The sequence below is a fragment of the Trichomonas vaginalis genome, chromosome I (genome assembly GCF_026262505.1).
Source record: "Trichomonas vaginalis G3 chromosome I, whole genome shotgun sequence".
Lineage (NCBI taxonomy): Eukaryota > Parabasalia > Trichomonadida > Trichomonadidae > Trichomonas > Trichomonas vaginalis.
Genome location: NC_067203.1, coordinates 8,292,304 through 8,307,778, shown reverse-complemented (window position 1 = coordinate 8,307,778; position 15,475 = coordinate 8,292,304). Strand labels below are relative to the sequence as shown.

Below are 15,475 nucleotides of genomic sequence, written 5' to 3'. Positions count from 1 at the left end.
AAATCTGAAGTTTTCCGACTGGAAACTAATAAATTCTTCAATTTGTGATTGAAACTATGAAATATTTACTGATATTTACGACATTTTTAGATATTTGTCCACACCATGTCGTATTTTATGGGACATTATTTTTATATCTATATCTGACATGTGTTAAGTAGTTGTGTATTAGCAGAAAGCTCAGTCACTTAATTTTTCATGAAAAAATCAAACAAAAATCAAGCTTCAGATAATCCCTAATCAATAATGAAGAAAGTAAGATGGAATCCCAGTTAATCTGCAAAGGAATTTATACAAAAAGAAATAATTTTCCAATATAAGAGAAAAATTTTTTATTTGAGAAATTTTTTTTCATAGAACGAACTTTTCTTGGGGCAAGCTTTAGTTGGGTAAAAGGATATATTGTATTTTTTAGAATTAAATATACAAAATATAATATTTAACAACTGAAGCGTTATAAACTATATAATAAGTAACCAAACGATCCATAAAATATATCTTATGAATCAAATTAGTCGAATTGGCCGCAATCGGCAACTTCGCAAACAAATTTTGGTTTTCCGTCATCTGATCTACATTCTTGGATCTTTTCGACGACATCGAAGCCGTTAACGACTCTGCCAAATGCAACATGCTCTCCATCAAGCTGTGGAGTCTTTACTGTTGTAATAAAGAACTGGCTGCTGTTTGTATTCTGTCCAGCATTTGCCATTGAGAGTATATATGGGTTATCATGCTTTACATAGAAGTTTTCATCTGGAAATGTGTATCCATAGATTGATTCACCGCCAGTACCATTGAAATTGATGATATCTCCACCCTGAATCATGAAATTAGGGATAATACGATGGAACTGTGTGCCTTTGTAGTGAAGAGGCATTCCATTTTTGCCTTTTCCTTTTTCACCAGTGCATAAACATCTGAAATTCTCTGATGTCTTTGGAACTATATCACTGAAGAGCTCGAAAATGATTCTGCCTACAGATTTGTTATCAATGTTGACGTCGAAGAAGCAATGTGGACGCTTTATCATATTTGAATGAAAACGGTTTTCCGCGAAATTTTGAAGAAATTTATCCTTTGACTTCGTGCATGTGCTAAAAGAGAATATCAAAATGTCCATAAATTTTCAATTCTCTTAATTTTGCTAAAATTCCGATTGGTGTAAAGCTAAGGTATATGATATTCTGTCCATGGGTTTGGTAAGCATACTATAGTACTCTTTAATTTTGATATTGAAGTTCCTAAACATGTAATATTTGCTGGATAATATTTTGAATTCTGTTCACTAATCAGAATCATCATTGCATAGCATACTGATTAGGGAAGACATGTAACGTGAGTGGTAATGATATAGTGTAAAACACATATAGTCTTCTAATTTTTTCAAAATTTGAAATTTGATAGCTTTTTAATGATTTATTCTATGACCAAATAGTCCTATTGAGTGGGAGTAAATTTGACTATACCATTTTGAGCTCAAGCTCATTTTCAAAATAATTTGAAGTGACCTACCATGTTCCTGATGCGTATCTATAGGATAAATTTAATCTATAGGATACAGATATTCTTTTTATCATATTATCTATCCTAAAATTTTAGCTAAATCATTCACTTTTCAAAATGCTAACAACATTCGGCAAGCATTTTGCACGCGGATTTGCCGAAGCCGCGTCCAAAGCAACAAAAAAGAAAGCTGCAGCAGCATTTGGAAGGAAGGCATTACCAGGAATTGGCCGTATCCTCATGACAACAAGCTGCAAGGGTGGTGTCGGTAAATCTACAGTTGCTCTTAACACAGCTCTTGCTCTTCAGAAGGCAGGAATGAGAGTAGGCTTATTTGATGCTGATATTTACGGTCCATCTGTCCCAACAATGTTAAATACAGAAGGTAAACCATTATATTCCGATGCAGAAGGAAATTTCATCCCAGTCGAGAATTACGGAATGCCAACAGTATCAGTTGGTTACGGAATAGGTCCTAAAATGGCTATGCTTTGGAAGGGACCAATCGTCGGTAAGGTAATTTCCGATTTCCTTCGCAATGCTATCTGGCCAGAGCTTGACTACTTAGTTCTTGATACTCCACCAGGCACAGGTGATGTTTTAATGTCTATTGCACAAAATGTTCCTGTAGATGGCGCTATTGTCGTTACACAACCACAGAATGTCGCTGTAGCAGATGTTGAGAGGAACTTTGATATGTTCAAACACCTCAAAATCAAACCAGTCGGAATTATTCAGAATATGGATGGATTCCGCTGCGCAAAGTGCAAGACAGTTACAAAGATCTTCCCAGGAGATGGCGCTGCCAACCTTTCAAAGAAGTACAACGTTCCTCTTATTGGATCTATCCCAATCGACCCAGAAATTGCTTCTTCTGGCGATAAAGGTGTCCCGGCACTTTTGGCCCACCCAGATTCTGAATACGCAAAGATTTTCGAGAAAATTGCTAAGCATGTTATTGAAGCAATTCCAAAGCAGAAACCAAGATATCCAGCAAGACAGCCAGTTGCCATTGAGAAGGAAGAATCCAAATAAGTTATATAATAGTTTAGTAATAAAGTCAAATATAAATAATTTTCTTTTTTTTAACAACTCTATCACACTCTTTTAAATGTAACCACCAACTATATGTTTATTTTGTATGTTTTGGTCAGTGAAATTGAAAATAAAATTAAAAATAATTATTTTTCATTTTGCATCATAAAGACTTGCATAGTTAACAAAGTTCAAAGTAAATAGTTATTTCCACAGAATATAAATAATGGTTTGTTGAAAAAAATGTAAAAAATATTGAAACATTTCCTTGTCCTTCAGGAAAAGAATAATATTATTTATGAAGTAGTATCGATGTATCTTTAAGTTCATTCTCTGAAATCATAAAAAAAAACTAGAAAGTTGAAGTGAAGTAATATTAATATAACGCTTTATTGTCCAGCACCAACTTTACGAAGAACATCTTCGGCTGTAGCAAGCTCAGCATTTGTATCATCGATTTGCTTATCAATAGATTTAATCTGATTTTCGATAAATTGAAGACGCTGTTTAACGTTTTCTGTAGCAGAAATAAGATCAGCCTGAATAAGTGTTGGGCCTGAAAGCTTCATGATTACATCTGTGTCGTCGAGTTCCTTTAATTCCTCTTGAACAAGTGTGCATTCTCTTAATTGGAAGAATGCTTGACCACGCTGCTCGTTAAGAGTCTGGAGCTTAGTACGAAGCATTTCGATTTTCTTGCTAGCTTCTTCGATATCTCTAATATTAATAGGAGGCTGTGTCATTTTGGCTACTTTGTTGTCACCTTTTTCAGAAAAAAATTGAAAACGGCTATGCGATGCCACTTATGTTTTTCCTATGACTTCATTTTTTCATATAATTAATATCACTATTGTATGTAGAAAAAATTTATTCAAGAAAAATATATGTATTAAGCATATTATATTTTAGAAATTTTCGATTTATGGTAATCATGGCATATTCTTGAGCCATTAATTAATCCTATTGCAAGTTGTGCATAATCTTCTATTACAAGTTACATTTTATTATTTACGATTATTGCGATTTTCATAACTATGAAAAATTTTTTAAGCCTTCATAACTTTTGACCAAATGTCCCAAATTCTATGGCAGTGAACCTCTCCGCATATTTTTGCATCTAGTTTTATGTCATATACAAGAAAAACATTAATATGCATCAGATGCCTGAATATGAATCAAATCTCACATTTTTATTCGAATAATTATCATTGAAATGTGTCTGTAGCACTATGTTGGCAACATAATTAACAATAGTCTCGTATATAATAGTTAAAGGTCTATATTAAATTCAAAAAAATTACTAATTTTTAAGAAAATCCCTTTCCATACATTGGAAATGTATCTATAAATGAAACTAATGAGTTATTTATATTTTGTTAGATAAAATGAGCAGTCTGTTTGTTTTTCAATAAGTATTAATGATTTCAAGTGAAATTTCTTTCTGAATTAACTTCTCTCAGTATTTTCAAGCATGTTACTTTCTTGATTATGATTTTTTCAAATAGTAAATAAAAAGTTTTAATAATTATAATAACTCTAAAAATAATTATATTTTATTTAAACAAAGAAGCAACTAAAACCTTTCCATAGTTCTTTGCAAGAAGTGTCTTTGTCATTTCATCCTTCATTTGGTTATCATTCTTCAGTTTTTCTTTGATAAACTGTCTTATTGATGATTGTAAGTTTTGTGGAATTTCTTCATCATATTCTTCAATCTGAGACTTCTTCATCAACTCGAATCTGCACAAATATTCATAGACGAAGCTTAATATATCTCTACTTTGTAATGTTTCTGCTGCTTTCTTCATCATCTCAACAGATTGTTTCAAACTAAATGTTTCACAACTAATTGGCATCAACTGAATTAAATCAGCAAATAATTGTTCGATGAAAACATTTTGTGTTAACAAAGCAAAACAAATCATTGCTAATGAGCATGTCTGTTCTTTATCTTCTTTCTCATCACATGTTTCCCAAAGATCGTTGATTTTGTTGACCAATTGTTGTGTATCAACGAATTTTGTGAAATTCATAATTAAATTAATCAAAGTATCAGAAATAGAATTCACTGATTCTGGATCATCCTGGTTCAATATTGTCATTAGTGTTTGAACAATTGTTTGTATATCATTGTCTGTTAAATAATCTCTTTCCTTACATAAGTTTAGGGCTTCATTTATTGGTGCCAAAGCCAAACTTAAAACAGAAGAATCAATGAAAGGCAAAACACCAATAACTTGTCTAACAAAAATCAAAGCATCATTTTTGTATTTGATGACATAATTCTTGAGTAATTCAAATACTTCTGTCTCATCATTCTCAATCGAATCAATTTGTCCAATTGCTTTAATTCTTCCTTCATAAACAGATTTAACTAAATTCATGACAATTTCTCTGTCAATTTTATATTTTTTGAGTAAATCTTTCAAAGCTCTGATTGATGTTTCCGCGTTATCTTGATCTTCCATTTGTTCTAATTTAGAAGCCAAATCATTAAACACTGTTTGAGCAACATCAGGTAATAAGTTTTGGCAAATAATGTAAATGATATGAATCGCTTCTCCTTTTGTTTCTTCGTCATTAGAATTCAAATCTTTCATTGCTATATTTGCGAGTTCTTCAGCAGTTTCTCTTAAATCGAATTGTGAAACAATATCAGAAAGAGATGTAGCAACTGCATTTCTATGTATTTCAGGGAAACCTTCGATTTCTCTTCTAACAATTTGCAGCATTTTTGGAATTTGATCAAAAACTTTTTCTCTTGTTTCTTGTTCGAAAGAATTCGCGACAGAAGCCAAGAAATCAGCAGAAGCAGCAACACAGCCAGGATTCTTAGATTCCATTAAACTCAAACTTGTAGCCATCATGTCATCCAATCTATCAACAACATAATCTTTGTCAACTTCGGCTAATTGCGCAAAAAATGAAAGAGCAACTGATTTTTCTTCATCGCTCTTTCCTTCTGAAATAAGAGGAACAGAAAACTCAAATAATCCTTGACATACAACTAATCCTATTTCTGGTAACGAATTCAATAATTTGATGACAAATTTGACAAAAAGTGACGTTTTTCCTTGGAATTTTTGAAAACTTTCAACGAAAGATTTGACGTAAACGTCATCCACGAATAACTGTGTTTCTATCAAAGATTCCATAGCAATTCTTGCATGATAACCAACAGTGTCATCTCTTGGAATATAATCCAATACTAATTTAAATAAATCTAAGTTCGGTTTTTGCATTCTCGTCGACATTGTCTTCAAAGAATATAAAGCACAGATTGCTTTGTTTTCGTCTTGAAGAGTTTTCAAGATAAGTTCATTAACTTCATTTTCAAAATCTTCGTCATCTAAAACTTGGTCAGCAAATGGTTCTAAAAATACTAATCCTTGTGCTGGATTATCTCCTTCAACAAGAATACGTATGTAGGTGCTTAAAATAACTATGGATCCTTCATTTAATAAATCAACTTCTGTTTCTTCAAAAGTGTCAAGAATTTTAATTGAATTTTCAACATTTGTGGTCACTTCACTTGAAATAACCTGTAAAATGTTTTCCATGGACTTCTCATCAAGGAAAGGGAAGAGTTTGATGCATGGATGGATTTCTTTGATGCGATTTTCAAGATCTAAATCTTGATTTGAGAAAATTTCAATTTTCTTGGAGACACAATCAGGAATGAGTTTGTCAAAGCCAGGGATTTGATGTAGATCGTGCATGGCCGAACAAACTGCATGGAAATCTGATGATTCTGCACATTTAAGAGCAGATTCCCAGATTGTGTTAATGTATGGCTGTAATTGGTTGATATCTGCTTTGGTTAATGTAATGACGAGCAATAATGAAGAGATTGGAAGATCTTCGGAAGATTTGAGTAAATTGTCGATAACTGGAAGAAGAGCATCTCTGTTTGTGACTGGGAAGTCCGTTTCCCTGATGTATGTGGCAACAGCAATGAATTGTCCTCTAAAATAATTATTTTCCGTTTCATTTTTCAGTAAAAACTCTATTAATTCTGGCCACTTGCCTTCTGTTTGTGATAATAATTCGTTTGTTGATTTCAAAATACCTGATAATGTGTTTTTAACTGTGTTTTTGATTGCAAATTCCAGAACTGAGTTTCTGAAAACTTTTGCGTTATCTTCGTCAGAGTTGTTGTAGTTGAGAAGTAACAAACGATAAATGCTGTTGGAGAAACCGACTTTAAGTGCTTGATCGTTGGAATTTGAAACGTGTTCTGCTAATTCTTTGAAATTTTGTGGCGAAATGGTATATTCTGGAACTGTGACTGTTCCTGGTTTGGCACCTGCAAGAACTGCATTGCCGAATTCAATAATTTTTGGGATATTTTCCATAAATATATTGATATGTCTTGAAAAGTGACATTTTGATGTCTTTTATATGGTGTCAAAAGTACATATTAGGTATCTACCAAACCTTTATCTAAGGATATCGTTTATAAAAATAACAGATTGGATCTTCATTTTCCAATTTTGTAAACTTTCTTGTAAATTCAATAGCTCTATTTTTGAATTTTGAAAGCCTTATACTGTATTGCACAGGGTGTCATATTTATTGTTTTGAATTATCTCAGATTTATAAAGTTATATTAGCTCATCTCGCATTTTCTATATGCAATATTGAAAATTTGCACATTCAATTTAATGTAATCTTTATTTGATAATATACGAATAAAACCACTATATATTTCATCTAACCTACTAATAATCAATCTAAGATCATTATTAATACAAAACCTAAATTCCCAATAAATCAAGCTTAGACTTAGGGAATTTGCTTTCACATTGCTTTGTAGATAGATTTCAATTATACCATTCGTGAATTTGCTCATCGACTGGGTCATTCTGCTCAACTGGAAATTTTTTGTCAAAAGTGACAATATAAATATAAAATATAAAATTTTGCAAAACATGCAAAGTTCTGATCAATCGATAAATGAAACTGGATGTGGTTTTTGTGACCTTAAGCTAATTGAAGTATTCGAATACCCTAGTCAAACATCAAAAATTATTTGGAGTGTCAATTCCAATAATATTTTACAAAGTTGCTCACAAATTATAGAATTCATTACAACTCACAAAATATCTGTCCAAATGGCACTTTACATGATTAATGGTATTTCACGAATTCGTGTTAAAGATATTAAATTATTAACAGAACTTTACCAAAAGATATCAAACCAATTCTCATGCATCATCAAACCAGAAAATGTGAATTTGGTGACGCTCCTACATTACAAAGGTTTCAAATTTGAAAATTTCGAGCCCTACATTGAAGAAGAAATAATTCTGAATTTATATTCAACAGAATCTCCATTATACTATAGGGTGTCCAAAGGTGTGTTAGTTAGTATACATATCATGTGTACTGTGGCACTGCGTTCCACCTTACCCATTATATGTGAATTTGACACTTTACAAAACCGTTAACGTATATTTTACAACACAAACGACAACACTAACTTAACCTTAAATATTTACAAAGCCACCAACCACTTCACCTCACTAATGTAAAAATAAACGTTCTCACTTACAAAAGTATTGCAACTCCTCCCATTGCTGTGCTTCACATAACAGCTCATAATCTTCTGACTCACTTTCTTCTTCATATAGGTCAAAATCACTGTCAAAATAAATGTTAGTAAGTTTTGACAAAGCTAATGAAACACGTTTACCGTTTGTATCGTATGCTTGTATAAACTTTCCATTCTTCATTCCTTCATAAACGCTCAAACTAACTTTACCCTTTCTCCCTCGTATCTGATAGAATGTATTTTCACGAGGAACGAAGAACAAATTCTTGAACTCATGACCGTTGTAGTTTGTTATCTCAATAGTTTTCGTCATTACATCCAAATAAAATAAAAAATAAACTTAAAAATAAACTTAAAAATTAATGATATCACCACCCTCACACGTATGAAAACATAGCACAAAAATAAATTTAGGTGAAGTGGTGAGATCTCACCTCTTTTTTCACCTCTTTTTTCACCCACTTGAATTCATTGCTTTATAACTCTTCTAGCTTCTTCTTAAGTTCAGCAATGTTGTCCTCATGAAGTTTAATCTTTCTCAAAATTCCTTCTTTATCTAATGGTTGCTTTATCTTTCTAAACTGAACTCTACCATCCTTCATAGTATGAACGTAAAAACCTTCTGGAACCGCTCCTGATTTAATGTATTCTACCAAAAACTTTTGTTTCATTGCTTCAGTGACTTTAGTCGTCATTTCAATCAAATAAAAATTTTAATATTAAATAAAAATAACGTTATTTTTTCAGTAAGGAAACGCAGGAGTTTTACGATTTATTTGAGGAGTAGGTTCTGGTTTAAATGTTGGAGTCGGTTTAGGAGTTGACTTTTGAACAGGAGTTTGTACTTTCATAGGTTCAGGAGTCATTGAAGGTTTTGCTTGTGAAGGTGTTGGTTTTGACGTTGGTTTTGGCGAAGGTGTTGGAGTTTGTTTAACTTCAGCTACTTCAGTATTATTTACAACATTTGCTTTATTTCTTTTCAACATCATTACTGCTCCTGCTGTAGCTAGCAAACCTAGTGGGAGACCATATTTTATATAAGGACTTGACCAAATGCTATTTTTGACAGGAGCTGGTGGAACACCTAACCTTGGTGAGACTGCTCTTTGCCATTGTGCAGCTCGTAAGAAATATTCAATAGGTGCTCCATAATCGTTTGGTAAAGTTTGTTTCATAGATGGTGAAGGTTCACGAGAGCTTGATGAAGAACTCATTTATAAGCTTTAAAAATAAACGTTCATCCTTTATTCCTCACTGTCGTCAGTTGCTAAGTTATAGTCGTCAAGTCTTATTATTGGTATGCCTGACTGTCTTACTTGTATTGCAAAGCAACAATCCCTCATAAATCCAATAAGTGGCTTTGGTACGTTTTCAGTTGCTAGTTCAATAGGTCCTTTAACAGACAATTTGTATGTTATTGGAGCAGTAGATGTTTGACCTTGCTGGAAGCAAAAGTCCACTTCTGTTGGAAAACCACATAAGAAATGTGTGTTGTCATAGCTATCCCATTTATGTTCCACACTACCATCATCCACCAATGACCTCATAACATCTTCATTAAATCCTATCATATCATTGTTTGTATTGCAGGCGTTCGCAACCATTTCATAAAATACAGGTCCATATGATTTTTCAGGTTCTGCAGGCATATTTCCATAAGCTCCCATGGAAAGCTGAAGATATTTAAACTTAGGGTTCTCAAAATTAACATAATAGTTGTCTTTCTTTCTAAATAGTGCCCAAATACTTTTAACATTAATAGGCGTATAAGCTGCTGTAAATGTTGCACTTGAACTATCTGTATTCTTTGAGAATGAACCATCCATAGGAATCCAATCCATAACTTTAACAGGAAAACATAAAGCCTCGTTTGTATAATGTTCTACAAGTTCTGTATAAATGTTAGGGTCTAAAGAGAATGACTTTGGATGAATGAAACATTCATTAAAATCCATCTTTGTTCGAAATAGTTGCTGGGTTACAGTTGTAATAGTAACTGTTCCACTAGCTTCTACTGCCTTCGTTATCATAGTGAATGGTTCATTCCATGGAACAAATTTATTTGTCGGTGGATTTGAATCTGAAGCAAATGCAACTTTAAGAGTTGGATTGAAAGCAATGATATCATTTACAGATATAGATGTGCATTGTAAGGCGTCGCTACTGAACTTTACTTTAAGCTGAATGTTTCCTGCAAAAGCTGGAATAAATCGAATAGCTTCTAATGGAAGGAATTTTCTAACAGGAATTCTTAAACGAAGCTTAAAATCAAATGATTTTCCTGCTGTAATTGGACCACTAACAATTTGTCCTGTTCTGCATGTTCCCGAATGACTCCATACATCTTCATGTCGAGTCTTTGAGAAAACATCTACTTTCTTTATTTGTTCGGTAGTTTGTGAGTTTGAAGTTATATATGCTTCTTCTCTTGCGTTGTCTTGAGAATATACGATACGACCATTTGCAAGGATTTGATATCCAGCAACTGCATAGAAAGCGTCATCGAAACCAATCCAAAATCCTGGTGGGTTTGTTTTATTGGAACCTGAACCAATTTCTTTATCTGCAATAAATTGACCTTCCATTTTATACGTAATGAATGTATTGTAAAGGTCCAACATATTTTCACCAGGAGGTGAGAGATTGAATGTTACCCATGTGTTATCTTTAGCAGTTCCAGGTTGTGATGGAATCTTTGCGTCAGAATATTTTCTATTAGTGTCACCAATTTGAACTGCATTGTCTATGATATCGAAATATGAGCGAATCTGATGAATATGCTCTGCTGGAGTAAATTCGTTTAACTGTTCGTTCTGCATGTATTTACTTCGGATAAAAATATCTATTTACTTCATTATTCTCACTCTTCTTCTTGGCATTCGTGGTGGAAGTTGTTTCTTGACATTTTCAATGAACTGTACATTTTCTTTTGTCTCAACTTCTTTCACTGGTGGGTCAGGGTTCTTTGACTCGGTTTGTTTTTCAATGAAATTCACGAACTTTGCAATAAGCTCTTGGTTCGTTATTGAAAGTACATCTGGCTTCTTTTCTTCTGGTTCTATTGACTTTTCAGTTTGAACAGAAGGCTTAACATGGACTTCACCCTTGCCATACACCTTAATGTTGTCGCTTTCTGCATTCGCTAATGGAACCTTTCTTTTTCTTACATATATTTTACCATCTTTACTCTGACTTACGTAATAGAAAGGATGTTGTATTCCTCTTGCGTCATTTAATATAATAGACTCTCGCTCTGATTTTGACAAGCTCATTTTACATCGGTTAAAGTTTTAATTTTGTTTTTTATCTGCAGTCAAATGACTCAGACAAGCCCCACGGACAAGACCCAAGGGGTCATAGATGTTGAAGCATTGAAGAAAGAAATTCGTGAGCAAATTTTATCCGAACTGAAGGAACAAAAACAAGAACAAAAGCCAGAGAGACCAAAGAGAAAACTTAGTGAAAAACAACTTGCTGCATTAGCTGCTGGAAGACAAAAGAACCCAAGACTACTGGCGAAAAAAGCTAGAGAAGAAGCTGAAGCAAAAGCTAAAGAAGCTGAAGCAAAGAAAGAGTAAATGGTTTATTTTTATCCGAATTAAATGTATAGACAAATACCTTTATCTGTTGCGTTCAGTAGTGAAAACCCTGACGTCAAAATAAAGGGGAACAGAGTAACGTTTAAGTTTCCAACAGACTGGATTGTGAACATAAATGAAGAGAAGTACATTGGCATAACATCTATGTATATAACACGTGCTTTCAGAAAGGTTGACTTTATACTTCAAGTCGAGATAGAAAATGACGAACAGTCTTTAAGCGCCCAAAACATTCACATATACAAATACTTTAAAGACGATACAACATTGTTGCAATGTATGATTTCATTTAATGAGATGTTCGAGAAAAAGTTTAACATTGAAGTACAAACTTTACAGCCTTTACGTGAGTTTCTTGCACAACTGAAAGAAGAAGGTAGTCAGCCACAACTTATAGACTTTCATTATGAATTTAATGAAAATGAAGATGGAACACATGACTGTCAGTTTGTTGTATTCTCACCATTCAATGAAGTCGCTAAAGAGAAAGAAAATCCATTACGTATAAGATTTCAAATCTCTGAACCAAGTGATGATTTCAAAAATGTTTTCAATTATGATGCAATGCTTCCGAGGAAAAATGAATTTTCAAAGATTGTAACACCTGGCATTTGGGATAGAAAGCAAGCTATATTATATTCAAACTTAAGTAAGGGAGTTGAAAATGAGTTCATTGGTCATACAAGAACTTCACCACTGCCAAATCCTAAATACTATAAATTAACTGGCTTCAATCGTGAGTTTTGGATAGACATGTTCTCCACTCATGACCATAACTGCCCAGTGTTCTTACCTCCAGACCATAAGGACTGTCTCTACATTGAAGCACAACTCTTAAACTCTACCATCGCAGTATTGTAAAATCTACGCTAGCTTTATTTTTATCACGAATGACCTCATTGCTGACAAAAATAAATGACCACATTCATGACCTCATTGCTGACCTCATTCATGACCTCATTGCTGACAAAAATAAATGACCTCATTCATGACCTCATTGCTGACCTCATTCATGACCTCATTGCTGACAAAAATAAATGACCTCAGAACTTCAACTTACGAATAAAGCTTGTTTTAGTCGTTATTGAGAAGTTAAACTTCTCTTCAAAGCAAGGTTGACATGACTTACATAAGTCAAATCCAATCTCTTGACCGTCATAAAGTGCTTTGTAAAGTTTCATAACACTGAACTCAGAGTCTTTGTCAAATTTTCCTTGCGGAATCATTAAACCTTTATCTTCATCATAGAAACACTGAACAGAGTCAGGAAACATTTCATTAGCGGTTAAAGCAATAACATCTTGCTTCACGCCTTTCATTCTGCAGTGAAATGCAACTTCATTTAAATCATTCATGAGTAAGTCTATGTAAGTCTTCTTTCCACAAAATATTGACTTGTATGCTAAACTTTGTTTATCTTTTGTGATTTCTGCAAAGTCAGAATGGAACTGACCTAATGTTTTACCAATAAGTTCTCTACCGTATCTCTTCTTAAACTCTGCTGCAAGCTTTGGTATGTCTTCATTGAAAATATGCATGCTATCACAGTCCTGGTAAAATATTTGAAGACCCATGTCCTCAGCAGTACAGAATACTTCACACATTATTCTCTTTGACATTGATAGAATGTTAACACCAAGTGGGCAAAAGTTAAAGTGTCTGCAAATGCTTTTCGTTAGCTTGAAAATAGTTTTATCTGAACCATCCAAACCTTCGAACTTCACTATATGGTTGTAGTTTCTGATGGCATATCTTATAGCATCTTTGTCATTTACTATGGTTATTTTTGACTCAATAGGAGATAGAATAGTTTTGCCATAAATACTGTTCAGAATGAGCTTTATATTTTCTTGCAAAGGATTTCCTTCTTTCTTATACTTTAACCTTAACTCAAACAACTTCTTTACTTCATCTCTTATTCTAATATCTCTGTTTCCATCGTAATAGTATCCTTGCAACACTTCACATTTGACACCTTGATATTTTATGAGGTCTTGTAATGTTATATGGTCAACATACATTAAACAGCAAGTGTTTGAACTTCTGGAACGTTAAGTTCTGGATTTAGTTCAGGGTCACAAACTATTAAAGGAAAGTGTCTATGTATTCCAATCTCTGTTATCTTAATGAGAACAAAGAAACCAGACATAAACTTTTCACCAATGGGTTCCTTTTGGTCGTCATCGAATAAATGTCTCATGAGATACTCTGTGCTTAGCATCTCATCCTTCATAACCTTTGGAATTCCTTCTAAAGTATAAAGTCTTGCTATAGCTGATGGATATAATGAAACAGCGTCGAAGTCAGCAATGAGTTTCTTTTCGCTCTTTTGTTTCATGTTATCTGACAGCATACATCTTCCACCTTGAATACAGCGTGAAATAAATTCTCTTGGTTTATTTGAGAGGTCATAAAGATTTCCATTCGGGAAGTATACTCTGTTCTCAAATAATTTGTTAGCAATGAACAAATACTAACGTAGTCATAAACGTTTAAATCAAACTCTTTCAATAAGTCATTGCGGAACTTTACAAAACCTTCTCTTAAAATTCTTACATCTTGTTTGCAATAAAATGTGCTATATTTTTCTAAGTCGAAGTGGTTTTCATCTATTCTGCAACCTTTGATGGAATCTATGTTCTTCATGAATGTATCTGCATCCTGGATAAACTTACATGCTTCAGAAATGACACCAGTTCTGTTGTCATTTGCTAACAAAACACTGCTGTAGTAGTTGTATGGAAATACTTCTTTCGGTCCTGTTTGTAAGTTAAACATAGCAGGAAATAGTTTAAGCTTCTTATTTATAACACTGTAAGAGTCTTTTATAATAATTGCCCTTCCTTTATATAAGCCAGTTATTTGCATTGTTCGTGAACCTTTAATGATGGGAGTTCCTTTCACTTCTGTCATGTGTCTTAAGATGAAGTTTATATCATAACTGAGGTTATGGAAATATATTAAACTCTTGTCAGGAAGTCGTTCCAAAAATTCTGTTGCACAGTTCTGACCCCAAATGCTTTCACTCACTGAACCATCTTCACTGTCATAACAGATGTTAAAAGCTTTATGAAAGCCATCGTACTACACTCAAAGTCAGCAAAGAAAACGTGCTCAGGAATGAACTTGCACTTATTTTTATTTACTTCTTTTGACTCTGCTTTCTTCTTCAGTTGTACACAATACTTTGGAGCATATGTCAAATCTTTAAATGGTGCAAGGTTCTGTTTATATAAGTCAGTCGTATATGTGAAAAGTTCTCCATAAGAAATAGGTTCGAAATATTTGCACTCCCACAATGTTTTCATAACATCCCATAACGGTGTTGTTCTATCATAACGAACTACATATTTATCTTCTCTCTTTGTATAAATCTTCATTTGTTTCTCAATGTTCATTCCACCACACTCCTTCAAATTTCTATATAGTTGCGAATGAAATATGTTGTCATTGGTAATCTTTCGTTTAGCATGTAGTGGTCTTCAACAAGAAGTAAGTCAATAGTTCGAACAGTTTACATTCTTTTGGTATGTATCTCTTTATTTCATTATGTCTTGAGTCATTGAAATAACCAATGGTAACATTAAATGCTATACCTGTTCGGAAATTTCTTGTACTTTACTTTGAGGAAAGTCTCTAACACGAATGACTTCTCTCATGTGGTCAATAGTTTCTTCATTTACTCCAGCCTGAATGCAAGCATAAACGAAACAATTGTCTCTGTCATAAGTGTTGCAGTTCTTTTGTTCAGTTCATTGAAGATTTGGTAGCGTTCAAGATT

The 15,475-nt window shown here is 33.3% G+C and overlaps 10 protein-coding genes and 2 pseudogenes across 12 annotated transcripts; 3 read left to right on the top strand and 9 right to left on the bottom strand.

Annotated features, from left to right (window-relative positions):
* Nucleotides 1-163: 163 nt before the first annotated feature.
* On the bottom strand, nucleotides 164-1,123 carry TVAGG3_0951420 (peptidyl-prolyl cis-trans isomerase protein; the record flags this gene model as incomplete). The annotated part of the gene is made up of 1 exon (XM_001304598.2): nucleotides 512-1,123. One exon carries the CDS (start codon nucleotides 1,121-1,123, stop codon nucleotides 512-514), a length of 612 nt encoding a protein of 203 aa, XP_001304599.1.
* Nucleotides 1,124-1,613: 490 nt separating this feature from the next.
* TVAGG3_0951410 (NUBPL iron-transfer P-loop NTPase (ParA) family) lies at nucleotides 1,614-2,576 on the top strand (the record flags this gene model as incomplete). The annotated part of the gene is made up of 1 exon (XM_001304597.2): nucleotides 1,624-2,541. One exon carries the CDS (start codon nucleotides 1,624-1,626, stop codon nucleotides 2,539-2,541), a length of 918 nt encoding a protein of 305 aa, XP_001304598.1.
* A 244-nt stretch (nucleotides 2,577-2,820) lies between these two features.
* On the bottom strand, nucleotides 2,821-3,299 carry TVAGG3_0951400 (prefoldin family; the record flags this gene model as incomplete). The annotated part of the gene is made up of 1 exon (XM_001304596.2): nucleotides 2,931-3,284. The coding sequence occupies one exon, from the start codon at nucleotides 3,282-3,284 to the stop codon at nucleotides 2,931-2,933; it is 354 nt and encodes a 117-aa protein (XP_001304597.1).
* Nucleotides 3,300-4,066: 767 nt separating this feature from the next.
* On the bottom strand, nucleotides 4,067-6,896 carry TVAGG3_0951390 (armadillo (ARM) repeat-containing protein family; the record flags this gene model as incomplete). Its single annotated transcript, XM_001304595.1, has 1 exon — nucleotides 4,095-6,896. The coding sequence occupies one exon, from the start codon at nucleotides 6,894-6,896 to the stop codon at nucleotides 4,095-4,097; it is 2,802 nt and encodes a 933-aa protein (XP_001304596.1).
* A 1,191-nt stretch (nucleotides 6,897-8,087) lies between these two features.
* TVAGG3_0951380 (uncharacterized protein) lies at nucleotides 8,088-8,408 on the bottom strand (the record flags this gene model as incomplete). The annotated part of the gene is made up of 1 exon (XM_001304594.1): nucleotides 8,088-8,408. The coding sequence occupies one exon, from the start codon at nucleotides 8,406-8,408 to the stop codon at nucleotides 8,088-8,090; it is 321 nt and encodes a 106-aa protein (XP_001304595.1).
* A 163-nt stretch (nucleotides 8,409-8,571) lies between these two features.
* On the bottom strand, nucleotides 8,572-8,790 carry TVAGG3_0951370 (uncharacterized protein; the record flags this gene model as incomplete). The annotated part of the gene is made up of 1 exon (XM_051253255.1): nucleotides 8,572-8,790. The coding sequence occupies one exon, from the start codon at nucleotides 8,788-8,790 to the stop codon at nucleotides 8,572-8,574; it is 219 nt and encodes a 72-aa protein (XP_051078829.1).
* Nucleotides 8,791-8,838: 48 nt separating this feature from the next.
* On the bottom strand, nucleotides 8,839-9,309 carry TVAGG3_0951360 (uncharacterized protein; the record flags this gene model as incomplete). Its single annotated transcript, XM_001304592.1, has 1 exon — nucleotides 8,839-9,309. The coding sequence occupies one exon, from the start codon at nucleotides 9,307-9,309 to the stop codon at nucleotides 8,839-8,841; it is 471 nt and encodes a 156-aa protein (XP_001304593.1).
* A 30-nt stretch (nucleotides 9,310-9,339) lies between these two features.
* Nucleotides 9,340-10,914, bottom strand: TVAGG3_0951350 (uncharacterized protein; the record flags this gene model as incomplete). Its single annotated transcript, XM_051253254.1, has 1 exon — nucleotides 9,340-10,914. The coding sequence occupies one exon, from the start codon at nucleotides 10,912-10,914 to the stop codon at nucleotides 9,340-9,342; it is 1,575 nt and encodes a 524-aa protein (XP_051078828.1).
* Nucleotides 10,915-10,941: 27 nt separating this feature from the next.
* TVAGG3_0951340 (uncharacterized protein) lies at nucleotides 10,942-11,367 on the bottom strand (the record flags this gene model as incomplete). The annotated part of the gene is made up of 1 exon (XM_001304591.1): nucleotides 10,942-11,367. The coding sequence occupies one exon, from the start codon at nucleotides 11,365-11,367 to the stop codon at nucleotides 10,942-10,944; it is 426 nt and encodes a 141-aa protein (XP_001304592.1).
* A 45-nt stretch (nucleotides 11,368-11,412) lies between these two features.
* Nucleotides 11,413-11,755, top strand: TVAGG3_0951330 (annotated as a pseudogene). Its single transcript has one exon. A coding segment is annotated over exon 1 (343 nt).
* Nucleotides 11,756-11,991: 236 nt separating this feature from the next.
* On the top strand, nucleotides 11,992-12,555 carry TVAGG3_0951320 (uncharacterized protein; the record flags this gene model as incomplete). Its single annotated transcript, XM_001304589.2, has 1 exon — nucleotides 11,992-12,555. The coding sequence occupies one exon, from the start codon at nucleotides 11,992-11,994 to the stop codon at nucleotides 12,553-12,555; it is 564 nt and encodes a 187-aa protein (XP_001304590.1).
* Nucleotides 12,556-12,737: 182 nt separating this feature from the next.
* On the bottom strand, nucleotides 12,738-15,421 carry TVAGG3_0951310 (annotated as a pseudogene). The gene has a single exon. A coding segment is annotated over exon 1 (2,684 nt).
* Between the last annotated feature and the right edge of the window lie 54 nt (nucleotides 15,422-15,475).